Source organism: Triticum urartu, chromosome 1A (assembly GCF_056163025.1).
Source record: "Triticum urartu cultivar PI428250 chromosome 1A, HENAU_Tu73, whole genome shotgun sequence".
Classification (NCBI taxonomy): Eukaryota; Viridiplantae; Streptophyta; class Magnoliopsida; order Poales; family Poaceae; genus Triticum; species Triticum urartu.
In genome coordinates, this window is record NC_141873.1 from 255,528,006 (window position 1) to 255,541,839 (window position 13,834).

The 13,834-nt window shown below is 46.2% G+C and overlaps 1 protein-coding gene across 3 annotated transcripts; it reads right to left on the minus strand.

The window, feature by feature from the left end:
- Positions 1-40: 40 nt before the first annotated feature.
- LOC125555675 (ras-related protein RABC2a-like) lies at positions 41-4,554 on the minus strand. 3 transcript variants are annotated; one of them, XM_048718559.2, is made up of 7 exons: positions 4,127-4,554; positions 3,165-3,233; positions 2,501-2,566; positions 1,561-1,682; positions 1,248-1,376; positions 896-1,057; positions 41-526 (listed from the first exon to the last, which is right to left on the minus strand). In XM_048718559.2, the coding sequence occupies exons 1-6, from the start codon at positions 4,278-4,280 to the stop codon at positions 944-946; spliced, it is 654 nt and encodes a 217-aa protein (XP_048574516.1). In that variant the 5' UTR covers positions 4,281-4,554; the 3' UTR covers positions 41-526; positions 896-943. The 3 variants fall into 3 exon arrangements, with proteins under 3 accessions (XP_048574516.1, XP_048574511.1, XP_048574507.1); XM_048718554.2 differs by having other exon boundaries at positions 41-455; positions 4,127-4,553; XM_048718550.2 differs by lacking the exon at positions 41-526 and having other exon boundaries at positions 584-1,057; positions 4,127-4,552.
- Positions 4,555-13,834: the final 9,280 nt, after the last annotated feature.

A 13,834-nucleotide genomic window follows, 5' to 3' on the forward strand; every position in this document is an offset into this window, starting at 1 on the left:
TCTGTCATTGGACATTCTTTTTTTCTGACAAAACATCCAACGGAAAAGGTAGCACTTGATGCCTTTGGCACTTGAACCAAAAAATCACATATGTTACAACCGCTTAAATATAGGCTGTGCCTCCACAGCAGCATAAGTGGAACAAAGATGCCGAGCAAAAATCCAACATCAATTTGCCGTTAGGGTTCAGTTTAGTCAAGTAATGCTTCCAATTTCTTTCACTGTCAAGTGAACTCCTGGCTCGAAAACATTGATCTATAACCCCTGGGCTCTTCGGCACCTGTGGCTGAATCCTGAAAAACTAACGCTCCATGGACATATCTTTGTTTGCTGGGAAATCTGGAAAATGCACGAAGGAAACGATGGCCTCTTTACTTCCCCTGGCCCTTTGGCTTGCATCATCCAGGAGTGTCCTGTTCATCAAGGGCCTACCCTCCAGGGTAATCTTTTGTTTGCTGGAATTATCAAAAGAGCAGAATGCGCACATCTTGACAATAAACCTTCAGTGCCGTCCATGCAACAGTCGCTAACATCAAGAATCAAGAAAGTAGGGAAGGTCTGTCTCATCCCCGGGACAAAGCAATTTGCGCAAATTATACCTAATTAGACAGCAAGAATAGACATTGTGTTCCCTTTGTACAAACCAATTTTAACCACTCTCCATAACCTTACAAACTAACCCCTCCGTCCCATAATATAATAGCGTTTCCGACACTAGGTCCCATAATATAAGAGCGTTTTCGACACTAGTGTAGTGTCGAAAACGCTATTATATTATGGGACGGAGGGAGTACTGTACTTACTTTCCCCAATTTCCCCACCTTTTCTACTCACAGGTTGTTTAGACACAACTCATGTACAACGAGAACCTACAGTTTGGGTATCACGAACTTGCCTGCGATACGATGACCATAGATAGCGAGCTCAATCATACGTCATGGATCTATTGACAGCATCTACCACCATACTTTGCATGACTTTCCTGTTGCTTTTTCAGAATGTTCCTCTTGACAACCGATGACGAGCCTTCCTCCAGGAGACTTGGAACCTCAAGGATCTGCACGACGGCAAAACTGAGTCTGTTTGTGATTCATGTAGCTAGGGGCTTGCCTACTTGAAGAAAAAGCAACCACGAAACTGAAAATGCAACTAAGTTCTTCAGTTGTGTTCCCATGTGTTTGCATCTTAATTGTATAAAAGACTCTAGAGTCTAAGGTTGTGGGGCACAGTATCTCTGGAGTCTTTACCTTTAGCACAAGTTCTTCAAAACAATTCTCGACGTTTTCTCGAGTTTTTGCACTGCTCTCAAGAAACAGACATCCAGATTCTTGTGCGAAGGCAAGACCTTCTTCTCTTGTGACTGTTCTCTCATCATCCTGCAAAGATGGGACCATCAAAATTAAAGCTAACAACTGAATCTATGTCTACTTGACCCATGAGTGATTTCCTGAATTGATATAAAGTTGTGTAGAAAAAGCAATTTAGGTTTGGAAAGAAATAACAAGTTTGGAACAAAATATTCAGGAAAAATAACAATTTCTATTTGGAAAAAAATGGTACCTTATCAACTTTGTTTCCAACAAGCATTTTTATGCAGTCTTTGTTTGATGAGTTTGAGTCTATCTCCTTAGTCCATACATCACCCAAATTTGTGAAGCTCTCTCTCTTCGCGACGTCATATACTATGAGTAAAATACTATAAGATATTAGACCTTAATCCACTTTATAGCATGAAAAACATAATACACAAAGGACCATAATTCTCAAGATAATTTAGCACTACACAAGCTAATCAATATTTGCCATCGTTAACCTAAGCACATGCTTTCATATTCGCCATGACCAAGTGATTAGTAGCAACTAAATTATTGTGAAGTATGATCAAAGGTTCCACGTTTCGCTAGATATATAATTTACACTGATCAAAACATCAGCAATAAAAAAAATCTTGACCAGCATGCACTAGCACCTGTGGCATTTTTTTATTTAGAAGAACAACAATGAGGCACCGCCTAGAGGCCAAGCCTCAAACCCAGGTGGGCTGAGCGAGCACAGAAGCCGCTAGCCTAGCGGCGCTCAAACATGAGTAAATAAGATACTCTTAACTAATAAGATTGTCCATGCATACACATAGAAAGAAGTATCCACAAAATAATGAAAAATATTTCTCGTTTGATGGAAGGGTGCATCCTTGTGGTCACCAACTTCTCATAATTCCATGCATTGCAAGTAACAGAGTTGATTTGGGTTCATCAATGGAGAAATCATGAATACAAAGGGAAATGCAAGAAAACTGTGCTACAGAAAAAAATGATCTACATAATGTAGCACTAAGTAGCTGACCTACTGGTGAGTATATTAACGGAACGATTCAATAGACCAACCTAAAAAGTTCTATGGCATATCCCGAATATCTAATCTCCGAGTGAGAAAATTTGACATCATCTTAGAACAACAGTATATGTAAGAACTCAAAAACAACTAAGAACATTTTTTTTACCTAGAATAATTCCTTGAGCACCTCTATAGTAAGAACTAGTGATTGTCCTAAACCTCTCCTGGCCAGCTGCAAAACAACAGAAAATGACTTGTAGAACATTTAAAATATTGTAGACACCATGTCATAATTTACTCTGTTTACAGATAACTAAGACACCTTCCAGTAGTACTACTGTCGTGAAGAGTAGGTAATATGGTGCAGCTCTAAATTATTCTTTAGGACAGCACTGAGTGGGGTTATAAACTCATAAGGATGGAACCTCTGGTCGAGATGATGTCAGGAGAAAGGGAGTAACATGATGGGTGCACCCAAATAATAAAGTATCTTATAAATGCTTGAAGTAATGATGGCAGAGAAGGATGGGAGGGCAAGATGACTAGCAAGCTAAATCTAGGAATTTTCCATGCTTATTGTCTATCTTTTTTCTGAGATGATCTTTATTGCTATTTTCTGCTCTAGTTGGTGCTTGTAGCAACTCCTGGTAGTTTTTGGCATATTAAAACATTGTTGCGTCTCTATGAGCAAATTCCAACCACTTGTTCTTGGAACATAAAAGTCTTGCATACACGACCGCTTACTTGAAGTTAGGACTTATTTGTGCCAGTTCCTACTGCGAAAGACCATACTTGAACAGTCGGAGAATGAGAGGAAATTGTGAACTCACCAGTATCCCATATAGTCAGCTTCAGTTTCTTTCCACCAACAGTAAGAAACTTGATTTTGAAATCAACTCCTGGCAATCAATGTGAAACAAAATTATAAGACATGTGAAGTATATAATCCAAAAGAGCGTGCAATTTATAGAATAAAATTGTGATGGTGTGAAAATCATAGTACTGTAGTATATAGAGCTGCATGCACAAGCATAACAGCACTGCTGTCTCGGGCCTAAGGGTTAGACTAGAGTTGGCTATAATTATTTTTCTTCAAATTGTACGAGCCAGGTCTTGACCCAGTCAGGACATACTGTCTCTCACACAATCTTGAGTTGCATAACACAAAGAGTTCACCCATAGGCCATAAGACTAAACTGGCGAGAAAACATAGTGGCGGGAAGGAAATACATAAGGGCACCGAGTTGGGACCATTCCCATAGATTACGTGCAAGGTAAAATTGTCCAAATGACTTTTCTGAGAGGGTTGCTTGAGTAGGAGTACTAATTTTTCTTTAGTGCGCAATCAGGTTTTGTTGCACAAGCATGGATCGCTTTCCCTATCTTCCCAAATACTAGCTTCAGCATTTAAGCATTTGGGTTGATGGGGACCAACCTATTAGTGGCATATAAGACCAACTGTAAAGGACATATGGTACTACTCCCAGCCCTGGCCAACGCCAACAAACAAGAAGAAAGTGGAGACAATTCAGCAGAATCAAAAGCAGAGAACAGCTCGGGCATTAATTAAAACTTAAAAGGAAAAGGTCTCGTTCACCGAAATGGGCGGAATCGCTGGTGCCCTTAATCCGCTACCTACTGCCACCACACGATATACTCCGAAGCAATACGACGAGCGTACACTGAACCTCGTACTAGTCTGGTAGTACCAAGCAGAGCAAGAGAGCGATCGGACTGGACGTGGCGTGGCGTGGTGTGGTGGTGGGGTGAGAGTGAGACTAAGAAGACGTACCGATGGTGGGCGCGATGTCGTCGTCGAGGTTGGCTGCGGCGACGAAGCTGACCAGGAGGCTGCTCTTGCCGACGCCCGAGTCCCCGATGAGGAGGATCTTGAAGGAGCACTCGTAGCCGCCGCTGCCCCCCGGCGACACCGGCGACACACCCATCACCCCGCGCCGTCCCGGATTCGGCGCCGGTCGAGTCGATGGTCAGGCGGGGCGGGGCGGAGGATTTAGAGGCGGAGGGGAAGGCGGCAGCGGCAGAGGAGACAGCCCGCCAGCCAGGCTGAGGCTGGTGCTCTCTGGCTTTGACTGGGCGAGAGGAGAGGTGAGGTGGGGCGCGACGGCTGGTTTATGGCAACGAGCCGCGCGGGGCCGAGAGCCTCCGTCCGGTCCAAGTGGCGCGGTGGCACAGCCGGCCGCGCGCCGGGTGGAAAATGGTGATGCGCGCCAGTCTGCGGGGGTCTGGAATGGTATGGGTCGGGTGGTGTTCGCCTTTGTCCCTGCCTGCCTGCTGGATCGGGTCGGGTCGGGGTGGGCGTTTCTGGCTCGTTGCGGTGAACGCGACGGGTTCCCGACCCGATCGGCGCGGTGCGGTGGGGTTGGTTTCTTGACTTGGAGTGATGAATGATGATTTTTAATACAAATCGGGATGTATGATTGGTGGGGCGAATAATGTTGTTGCTGCGGCAGAGAACCAGACCAGGTATACGTACTGCGTCTTATACTAGCGTCATGCAACACCTGGCGACGCGTGTGTCGCTTCGGCCGGCACGTAGCTTTTGTCTGCGTGACTACGGCGTTAACGTGTCCGGCCGGCCTCTCCAGGCTCCAGGTGAGGTGATCGATCATGTCACGTGACTCGGCATGCGTCTGTGTCTAAAACCGTATCCTTGTAGGCATATGATACTACGGCTACGTACGTACTTGTATCTTTCGGTTGTTATCTCCGGTGCTTAAGGTGTGCTGGTTGGAGGATGTAGCGGGTTTGGGCGTTTGGCTAGCAACCAAAACCCCTAGCCGTCGCCGCCAAGAGAGCCAACTTTCTGACGCCGTTTTCCGGCGGCTCTCCTTCGCAGGCGATATCTTGGTCGTCGGTCGTGAGAGGTGTCACCGGATTCCGCGTGTGCGGGTCGTTTTTCTTTAGGTTTAGAGGCCTAAGGGCCTGTTCTGAACTCCTTCAGCTTCCAACTCCACAAACTCCACGAATGATTTCGAGCCGAACGGATGGGCTCCAAGAAGCTAACTTCTGAGAAGCTAGCCAGAGCGTAGTGCAAAAACGAAGAGCCCGATTGGCCCAGCTCCACCGAAACATGAAGTTGGAGTTCCCCTTATTTACAGCGACCTGCCACCGTCAAGTTACGTACCGGTTCGACCTCCCCTCGCTCGATAGAAAAAATGAAACTCGAAGCGGTACGGTCCTCCTCTCAACGAATCGGTACCCCTCATCTCTCGAGCTTGCCCATTATGGGCTGGTTCGAGCCGGCCCAATATGGTGCTAAGACGGGCCATAGATGCTGCCAGCCCATGTTGGCGATGAGAGAAGCTAGCGTGGCTGCCGAACGGGATCAAAATCGCTATGTGGAGTTAGAAGCTGCATTGGGAAGCTGGATTTGAGGAGTTGGGAGAGTTGGGAGGAGTTCAGAACACGCCCTAATAGCTTCGGTTTTTGGATCATTCGACGCCTTGGCTTCGGCGACGGCTTCGGCGATGCTGAATAAAGAAGCTTCAGATTCTTCTCCGGCGAGGCGATCGTCTCTATGGTCGGTGATAGATTTGGGAACCAGTCTACTCAAGCAGGGATACCGTGACGGCGACGGCATCCTTGTGGTGGACTTGTGTCCTCGGGCTCCGCCATTGCGACGGCGTCTGCTCCATCGTCAGCGCGGAGCTTGGGAGGTAGTTCAGAAACGGATGCAGATTGTGGTCTGCATCGACGACATCTGAAAGACGGAACGTGTGCTGGGTTCATGGTTGATGGATGGCAAGTATGGTTTCCTACTTCGGTGTCTTAGTCGTGGTGGGGTGTCAGATCTGGAGTTTGATGGCGTGTCCGGGGTGTTGCCCCGGTCTGATTCGTTCAACGGCAATGGCTTCATCTTTGATGAGCCACCTTGGAGGTCCGCAAAGCTGCATATCAGCGATGGAGCCGCGTCGAGCTCAGGTGAGGAGATGATTCATCATTTTTTTTTCTTTAGTGGCTGCTGTGGTGGTGCCGGAGACAGGTGACGGACGTTGGTGTCAAACTTAGCGATGTTCTGCTATCTTTTTAGTTTTGTCATGTCAGTCTTTACGTGACTTGTAATTTGATTTTTATGATATAAATGAGACACGTATTACCATGAAAAAAAACTTTCGTATAACTGTGTGCACGCAACGACACTCGTTGGGAGACTTTGTTTGTCTCGTGGCCCGTTTTTGTTCACGCTGAGAATGGGATTATACTTTACTTTAAGGCATCTTTAACGGTAATCCATAAATTTTCTGCCGCACCTGTCCATAGGCAAAAGGATCAGTCCACGAACATGGATGAAGAAGGACGACATTCAATGCTAATCTATATATATCCACCAATAAATTCAAATCACATCAGCGCCGGATCGTAAGCCCGATCACAACAAAGAAGCAAATATGCTTAGTTCTTACCTACCCAAATCCAAAAGAACATTACTTCAGCGGTCCGTGCATTTTTGCCATGTCGGCCCGGCAATCCTAGCCGTCTGCTGGCCGATCAAGGTGGTGACGTCACTGCTGCGTTGGCAACTTCTGCCTCCGCGTTCGCGTCCTCATAGTCCATCGTCACCAACTCATTTTTCTGCCGCTGCAACATCTGGTAGCGGATGGATTGCACGATGATTCTTGTGTCGGCATCCAAAGAGTACATATTCAAGGTCAATATCTTGGCGTCTTCCGCATTGATGACTGATGACCCACAAGTATAGGAGATCAATTATAGCTCTTTTCGATAAGTAAGAGTGTTGAACCCAACGAGGAGCGGAAGGAAATGACAAGTGGTTTCCAGCAAAGTAATGTCTGCAAGTGCTGAAATTATAAGTAGTAGAGTAGTTTGATAACAAGGTAGTTTGTAACGAGCAAGTAATGATAGTAGTAACAAAAGTGCAGCAAGGTAGCCCAATCCTTTTGAGGCAAAGGACATGCCAAAACATTTTCTTATGATAAGCAAAGTGTTTTTAGGGTACATGGTAATTTCATCTAGTCACTTTCACCATGTTGGTTCGATTTGTGTTCTCTTCTTTGATAATTTGATGTGGGTGGACCGGTGCTTAGGTGTTGTTCTTACTTGAACAAACCTCCTACTTATGATTAACCCTCTCGCAAGCATCCGCAACTACGAGAAAAGTATTAAGAATAAATTCTAACCATAGCATTAAACTTTTGGATCCAATCGGTCCCTTACGAAAACAGCGCATAAACTGGGGTTTAAGCTTCTGTCACTCTCGCAATCCATCATCTAATTGCTACTCCATACTGCATTCCCTTAGACCCAAATCTGGTGAAGTGTCATGTAGTCGACGTTCACATGACACCACTAAGAGAATCACAACATATATACTATCAAAATATCAAACACATATCAAGCTCACATGATTACTTGCAACATGGTTTCTCCCGTGACCTCAAGAACAAAAGTAACTACTCACAAATGATAATCATGCTCAAGATCAAAGGGGTATTAAATAGCATATTGGATCTGAACATATAATATTCCACCAAATAAACCATATAGTAATCAACTACAAGATGTAATCAACACTACTAGTCACCCACAAGCACCAATCTATAGTTCCGGTAACAAGATTGAACACAAGAGATGAACTAGGGTTTGAGATGAGATGATGATGTTGAAGATGTTGATGGAGATTGCCCTCCCCAAGATGGGAGAGTTGTTGGTGATGATGATGACGATGATTTCTCCCTCCGGGAGGGAAGTTCCCCCGACAGAATTGCTCCACCGAAGGGCAAAAGTGCTCCTGCCCAAATTCCGCCTCGAGCGGCGGCACTCCGTCCCAAAAGTCCTCTTCTTATTTTTTCTAGGTCAAAATGACATATACCAGAAGATGGGCACCGGAGGTGGTCCTGGGTGAGCACAACCCACCAGGGCGCGCCTGGGCTCCATGGCATGCCCAGGTGGGTTGTGCCCACCTGGTGGGCCCCCTCTGGTAATTATTTGCTCCAATATTCATCATATATTTAATAAAAAATATCCATGAAGTTTCAGCTTGTTTGAAGTTGTGCAGAATAGGTGGCCTGACGTAGCTTTTCCAGGTCTAGATTTCCAGCTGCCGGAATTCTCCCTCTTTTATGTGTACCTTGTAAATTATGAGAGAAAAGGCATTAGAATTACTCCAAAAAGCATTATTATGGATAAAAACATCATAAATAATAATAAGAAAACATGATACAAAATGGACATATCGGTGGAGATCTTCACCCTTTTTTCCTCGAGCGTGACCTTCCTCTCTTCGATCATGATCCTCCTCTCTTCGAGCTTGATCTTCTTGTCTGTTGCCTACATCAACAATTTGAACCTCTTCGCCTTCCTCTCCTCCTTGATTTCCGAGCGCTTCACGCATGCCTCCTCCTTCTTCGTCAAGATGTCCCCGAACCCCTCTGACAGCTTGGCCGCCACACCTTCTTTATTCGTCCTCTCCTCCTCCCACTTCTTCCCTCGTAAATTTCTTCTAACCTTCTTTGGCGGTTCTTGGATTGGGTCGGTATGGTCACCGTTTTCTTTCTCGTTTGCTTGGGCAGCGGTCTTGGCAATGAAAAGGCTCCACTTCGGTTGCTCATTCAACTTCAACCAACAATGCATGACGGTGAAGGACTTCTTCTTCAACTTCTTGTACACCACACAAGCACGAGTAGGCTACAAAGTGAAACATTGCCGACAATGCATATCCGTCTAGCGAGCAACAAAACAATACATACATGTTTGGTTGCCTGCATTAGCACCAATCAAGCCCGCGCGGGGAAAAACATCCGTTTGGTTGCGTGGGATACATCTACATCTCGGGCTGCACGGAACTTAAAGCAGTCCTAGACTAGCCCTGCGAGCGACTGCCGAGTTGGCAATTTCTCCACCACTATTAGTGAAATGAGCCACTAACCGGTGGGCCCCACTGGTCAGGTTTGACCCTGGACGGCATAGCCGACCTGCTACGTCTTGCTGATATCATAATTATTCTGGCGTTTTTATATATCACAAATGATTTATAGAAAATTGACTAACCTTAGAAAAATCACAAAAAATCAACCGTAGCTTGTGTTTAAATAATTTATATATGAATGATCAGAAAAATCCAAATGATCCATCTGTAATAATTTCATGCCTATTTAAGCAACTTTTATTTACTGTATAAGTGAAAACAACTAAATGTCATTTTAAAATGCTTAAATTGGAGTTGTATTTGAACCTTTCATTCAAATGTACTTCATCCAAATTGTTGCTAGATGCATTAGCACCATTCATAGCATTTTGACATGTCATGATCATGCATCATATTGTTGCATTTGATGTATATTGATTGCCTCTCTGGAACCGTTCTTCTCAATAGGTTCTGCCCCTGCGAGTGGCACCGACTACCTATCTGAGGAACAATGCTCCCATGCTGATCTTCTAGGCAAGAAAACCCCCTTGATCATTCTGATGCAATCCCACTCTCTCGCTCTTGATCTCTATTTATTGCATTAGGACAACACCGATTCAATTGTTACATGTTGCAGTAGTTGAACCCATTCCTTTGCATGACTTGTCATTGTCATAGTAAATAGCCAAACCTTTTTAGCATGATTAGGAGTTGCTTGAGCCATGTTGTGAATTCATCCATGCCATGCTTGCTATTGCTTAGAGTTGTGTCATATCTGATTCATCCAGGATGAATTAGAATGGTTGTGATCATGTCCTACTATTGAGAGTTAAGTGTGTGAACACATTTTGGTAAAGGTGGCGATGAGAGGCCATGTAGGAGTACATGGTGGGTTGTCTCATTGAGACCATTGTCGGCGTCAAAACCGGCGGACCTCGGGTAGGGGGTCCCGAACTGTGCGTCTAGGTCGATGGTAACAGGAGACAGGAGACACGATGTTTACCCAGGTTCGGGCCCTCTTTATGGAGGTAATACCCTACTTCCTGCTTGATTGATCTTGATGAATATGAGGATCACAAGAGTTTATCTGCCACGAGATCGTAATGGCCAAACCCTAGATGTCTAGCCTATATGATTGTGATTGCCTCTACGAACTAAACCCTCTGGTTTATATAGACACCGGAGGGGCCTAGGGTTGTACAGAGTCGGTTTACAAAGGAAGGAATCTACATATTCGAACGCCAAGCTTGCCATCCATGCAAAGGAGAGTCCCATACGGACACAGAGAGAAGTCTTCTGTCTTGTATCTTCATAACCCATTAGTCCGGCCCATGTTACATAGTCTGGACGCCCGTGGACCCCTTAATCCAGGACTCCCTCACTAGCCCCTGAACCAGGCTTCAATGACGATGTGTCCGGTGCGTAGATTGTCCGGCACAACGCACAGAGGGATGTGGAAGTTATTCTTCGGGACACGAAAGCAGTGGCCGGATACAACCGAGGACATCGGCCTCGACTGCAATCATTCGGATACCTCGGTAAGCACTTGACTCCTGAACACAACTTAGTTGATTATCCCGTATCAGTATATTGAGAAACCCGTCTTTGACCAGGGATGGATAAAGAAGGCAGAACGAATTAGGTGTTCGACTCCGCTTCCCGAAGACTCAACGGATTCTGTGTTAACAAGGATGCTGGCCCCGACGTCATATCAAGTGCTGGCGAAGTAGGATAAAGAGGAGGGCAAAAAGGCCAGGGGTGGCTCCCACTCTAAAGCTACACCGGACGCTATGTCCGGGGAGACCATAACTCCCTCTTTTGAAGACTAAGGGGAAGAAGAAGCTTATATCCCTTCTCCCCATGGAAGAAAAGGACCGCCTCCGAGGGTTTGAAGGTGGAGGCTTCCAAGAGAGGGAAAATTTACCTGTCAGACGGTTCGGGTTCGGAAGACGATGTTGCCGCACAGTCCCTCTGTAAGGACAAGCCTTTCGCTGAATGGTAAGTGAACAAGGGTATTCTAGACATATCACGTTCTTTTCAGGTCACAAGGGTAACATCTTAAATATATGTTTGCAGTCCGGCCCGCAGTCTTCCTCAACAGTCCTCCTTCTCGGGTGACCTGCTTCCGGAGATGATGGAAAGCGAGACGCCTCCACATGCTTCCTCGCCCCTTAGGGCGGACGACTTCGAGGTGTCATCCCGGAGGGTCTCCCCCGATCATCAAGTGGCGCAGGGGGCAATGAAGGCAGCGCCCGAAGGTGATACTTTGGTCATCAAGGGTCCGGGGTGTGCGGCCCCTACGGGGACCAATAATAAAGGCCCCAGACTATCCGGTTTACAGCCGAAGACGACTCTAGGGTCGAGCAAACATATCCCTTCGAAGGGAGTTCGTACTCCTGCAGCCGCTTCCAGGAGTCCGGAGGTGCCGGATACATTAATGGGCATGTTGCAGGATGCGTCCATCTCAGAGGAACATCATACCTTAATGGTTATGGTAATTGAGAGGATTCTGTCCGCGAGAAGCAGATTGAATGAAGCCTTCACGGGCCTACTAAGAGGCTTTGAGGTATGCAATGTAATATCTTAACCGCTCTTTACATACAGAATGTGCCTGTGTATAGATAATATCCCCTGAGACTCTGGTCGGCTTCCACAGGGAGGCGATCAGAGGATCCAAAAGATATGCTCAGGAAATGACATGATTAATTTGAAAACAGGCTAGTATGTCAATGGTGACTGCCCATGCTGCAGAAGTTGCAGATTTAAGGCGGAAACTTGAGTCAGCGGATGAGGACATTACTCTTATTAACAGGCGGCTTGAGGAGGCACAAGGTATGTTTTGGGGCAGCCAGCTTATGCATGTATACTAATATGAGCACGAAGCTGAAAATTATATATTGGGACATGCATAATTGTAGATGGTGCTGCTGCAGTTGAGACCCTTCGGGCTGAACTTGCCCTGGCCAAGGAGCAAGCCAGAGTGAGCAATGCGGCTGTCAAGAAGGCAGCTGCTGAGTTAAAGGCCGAACAAGCCGCTCGGCGCTAGTGCGAGGAGAGAATATCTATCATGGCACGAGAGCTGAAGGATGCCACTAGCCAATGCGAATCACTCGATAAGGATAACAAAGCCAAGGCAACCGAACTCAACAAGGCTTTACAAGAGGCATGAGAGGCACGGTCCGAGTCTAGAGCGGCTCGGGAGGAGATCCGGCAAGCTGGGGAGATAGCGGCTGGTAAGCCCTTTCTATTACAGACTAAATTCGGCGACCCGAAGTATGCCCCGCTTAATCAATTGTGGAGTTCTCCAGACTCATTCTTGGACCCGCCAAAGAGTGCCGCTGATGCGGTGCAGTTTTATCAAGCGCAAGACGGACGTGCAGTGGAGAAGCTTTTCTGGTCACAGTTCAACGTGCCAAAGCGTCCGTCGTTGCTGAACGAACAAATGGCCTAGTGGGCCAAGCTCCATAAGGTGTCTGGAGCTGCCATGAAGGAAGTCGTGGTCCGGCTGTGGCCAACTGAGCCAATTCCGAATAGTTATTTCAGTTTGGTGCAACGACTTGTTAATGCGGTACCGTGTATCGACGTCGTTAAACGGTCAGCGTGCATTGGAGGTGCACGGATGGCCTTTGCCCGCGTCAAGATGTACTGGGCAAAAATGAAGGCCGCAGATGTTGCAGCAAACAGTCCGCCCGAGGGCAAGGACCATCGCACACCGGAGCATTATTTTTAAGATGTCCTAGAGGGCGCCCGCTTGATAGAGGGTCAGTGCTTGAAGAATATTATGCTCCAGTGAATGTATCGGAATTGTGATAACAAATATTATGATATATTAAGGCCGTGTTATATTTATGCCTTTTGCCTGAAAGGCATTTCCTCCCGTGCGGCCGTTTTTTTATAATCTGAAGATTTGCCAGTCGTCGGCTTCAGCCCCCTCGCATATAATGCGGGGGTGTTCGGAATAGCAACTGACTACACTTGACCCAATGTCTTGGTCCGTGAAGGAGGTGTCAGTGCAGCGAACTAGGCAATCGGACTATAGGGCTTTAACACCTTCACTTAGCCATAGGAGTTTGACGGTGGGTCTATGATATAGCCCCTTGTATGTGCGCGGTTATGCGAATACGGCTGCGCTACATAGGCGACTAGAAAACGGTCCTTCGTGTTATACGGAAGAAATCGAAAAAGATTTTAATAAGTCACCGAGTGGTTGACCAGCTCTCGCCGTATCATGACAGTCGGTTTTTGGCTTTCTCTACTGAGGTGCTTAACCAGGTGAACCGGAAACACAATCGTAGTAGTTCTCCCTTTACTACCCTAGCCGATAGAGCGGAACGTAAGGTAGTAAGCATAGGAGCCAGGCAACCCAACTATTGACCAAAGACATGATTCGAAGCTGATGCATATAATGCCAAAACTCGTGATGCCAAAGTATGCTATAGAGCTGTTCCGACTTGTTGGCAATTTAATATGTTGCCATATCGAGCCCCTGGCGATTAGTGCCGAGGTGTATATGTGAAACCACCGAAAAGGTAAAATACAGTTTCTATGAGGAAAAAATAAGTACTGAAGACAGATTATGTCCACTGGAATCTGATTGATACGTCAAGTGCAATC

What these genes read in the sequence shown, in the direction of transcription:
- LOC125555675 (XM_048718559.2), bottom strand. Translation starts at nt 4,280, where the DNA reads ATGGGTGTGTCGCCGGTGTCGCCGGGGGGCAGCGGCGGCTACGAGTGC. An exon ending in GCTGACTATATGGGATACTG is followed by an intron (nt 2,567 to 3,164) that starts GTGAGTTCACAA and finishes GTTGTTTTGCAG; the next exon opens with CTGGCCAGGAGAGGTTTAGG. An exon ending in TTGAAGAACTTGTGCTAAAG is followed by an intron (nt 1,058 to 1,247) that starts GTAAAGACTCCA and finishes GCCGTCGTGCAG; the next exon opens with ATCCTTGAGGTTCCAAGTCT.